The sequence below is a fragment of the Eimeria tenella genome, genomic scaffold (genome assembly GCF_000499545.2).
Source record: "Eimeria tenella Houghton genomic scaffold, Eth_scaff3920, whole genome shotgun sequence".
NCBI classification, from domain to species: Eukaryota; Apicomplexa; class Conoidasida; order Eucoccidiorida; family Eimeriidae; genus Eimeria; species Eimeria tenella.
The window spans coordinates 1320-2361 of record NW_013543322.1 but is presented as its reverse complement, the minus strand read 5'-3'; the positions used below and the strand labels follow the sequence as shown (position 1 = coordinate 2361).

General features: G+C 65.3%; 1 protein-coding gene across 1 annotated transcript in view; it reads left to right on the top strand.

Moving 5' to 3' along the window:
* Positions 1 to 707: 707 nt before the first annotated feature.
* The window catches only part of ETH_00036930 (U3 small nucleolar RNAassociated protein 18 putative, related), a gene marked incomplete at both ends in the record, with an annotated part of 1620 nt that continues 1285 nt past the window's right edge, over positions 708 to 1042 (top strand). Inside the window, one exon of the mRNA XM_013376700.1 lies at positions 708 to 1042. Within this exon, the coding sequence (XP_013232154.1) occupies positions 708 to 1042 (335 nt within the window).

The following is a 1042-nucleotide window of genomic DNA, read 5'->3' as shown; positions in this document are numbered from 1 at the left end:
GCGGCGGCTGCTGCTGCTCCCACGGCTTGCTGCTGCTTCCCCGGAGAAGCAGCAGCAAGCGCTGGCAGCTGCTGCTGCTGCTGCACCGAAAGCAGCAGAACCCCCCTTTGGCCCGATGTCAGTGGTTACGCACCTTGACTTGCTGCTGCTGCTGCTGTTGCCTGAGCAGCAGCTGCTGCATCTGCCGTTATCTTAGCAGCAGCAGCTGCTGCCCCCCACCGCTTGCCGTTCCGCCTTCACCACCTGCTGCCGCTGCTGCGTGTGGAGCAGCAGCTGCTGCAGCTCTTGCTGCTGCAACAAAAAGAACTCAAGAACTTGATTTTAAAAGAAAAAAAGATTTGCCTCTTAGTTCTGCTGCTAGTTAAGAAGTACCCTGGGGGGCCCAGCGGGGGGCCCCGTGGGGCCCCCCAGCCAGGCTATCCCTTGGACGGGGCTGTGGGGCTGGCGTGCTGCCTGCAAGCGCCTAAAGAGGGTCTTCTGCTAAGAAACCCTAAACGCTAAACCCTAAACCCTAAACCCTGAAGCAGCAGCAGCGCTAGTTTGTCTCACACGGGGCAGCAGAGCTGCAGCGGCCCCACTTGCCAGCGGAAGGTCCGCAGCGTGGGCCGCCTGCAGCTGCTAAACCCTCATCCGGAGGCCTCAAACCCTCGCCCGCAAACCCTAAACCCTAAACCCTAAACCCTAGAGCGAGCCTGGGGCCCCCGGAAATGGGGGAAAAGACGAAGACCCAGCGGCCGCGAAAACGCAAAGTCGGGGGGCCCCCCTCCGAGGCCCCCGAGGGGCCCCCCCGCTCCCGGGCTCGCAGGAAGGAGCGACGGCCCCCCCCTGAGGCTCTGGAGGCTGGGGGCCCCCCCCAGGGGCCCCCTAAGGGGCCCCCCAAGAGGCCCCACAAGGGGGCCCCCAAGGGGCCCCCGCAGCAGGATGAAGAGGCCCAGCAGCAGCTTCGGGCCCTCGAGACCCTTCTTTTTGGGGCCCCCACGGCCACAGCAGGGGGGCTTGAGGGGGGGGGCAGCAACGGCGAGGGACAGGAGGCAGCAAGCAG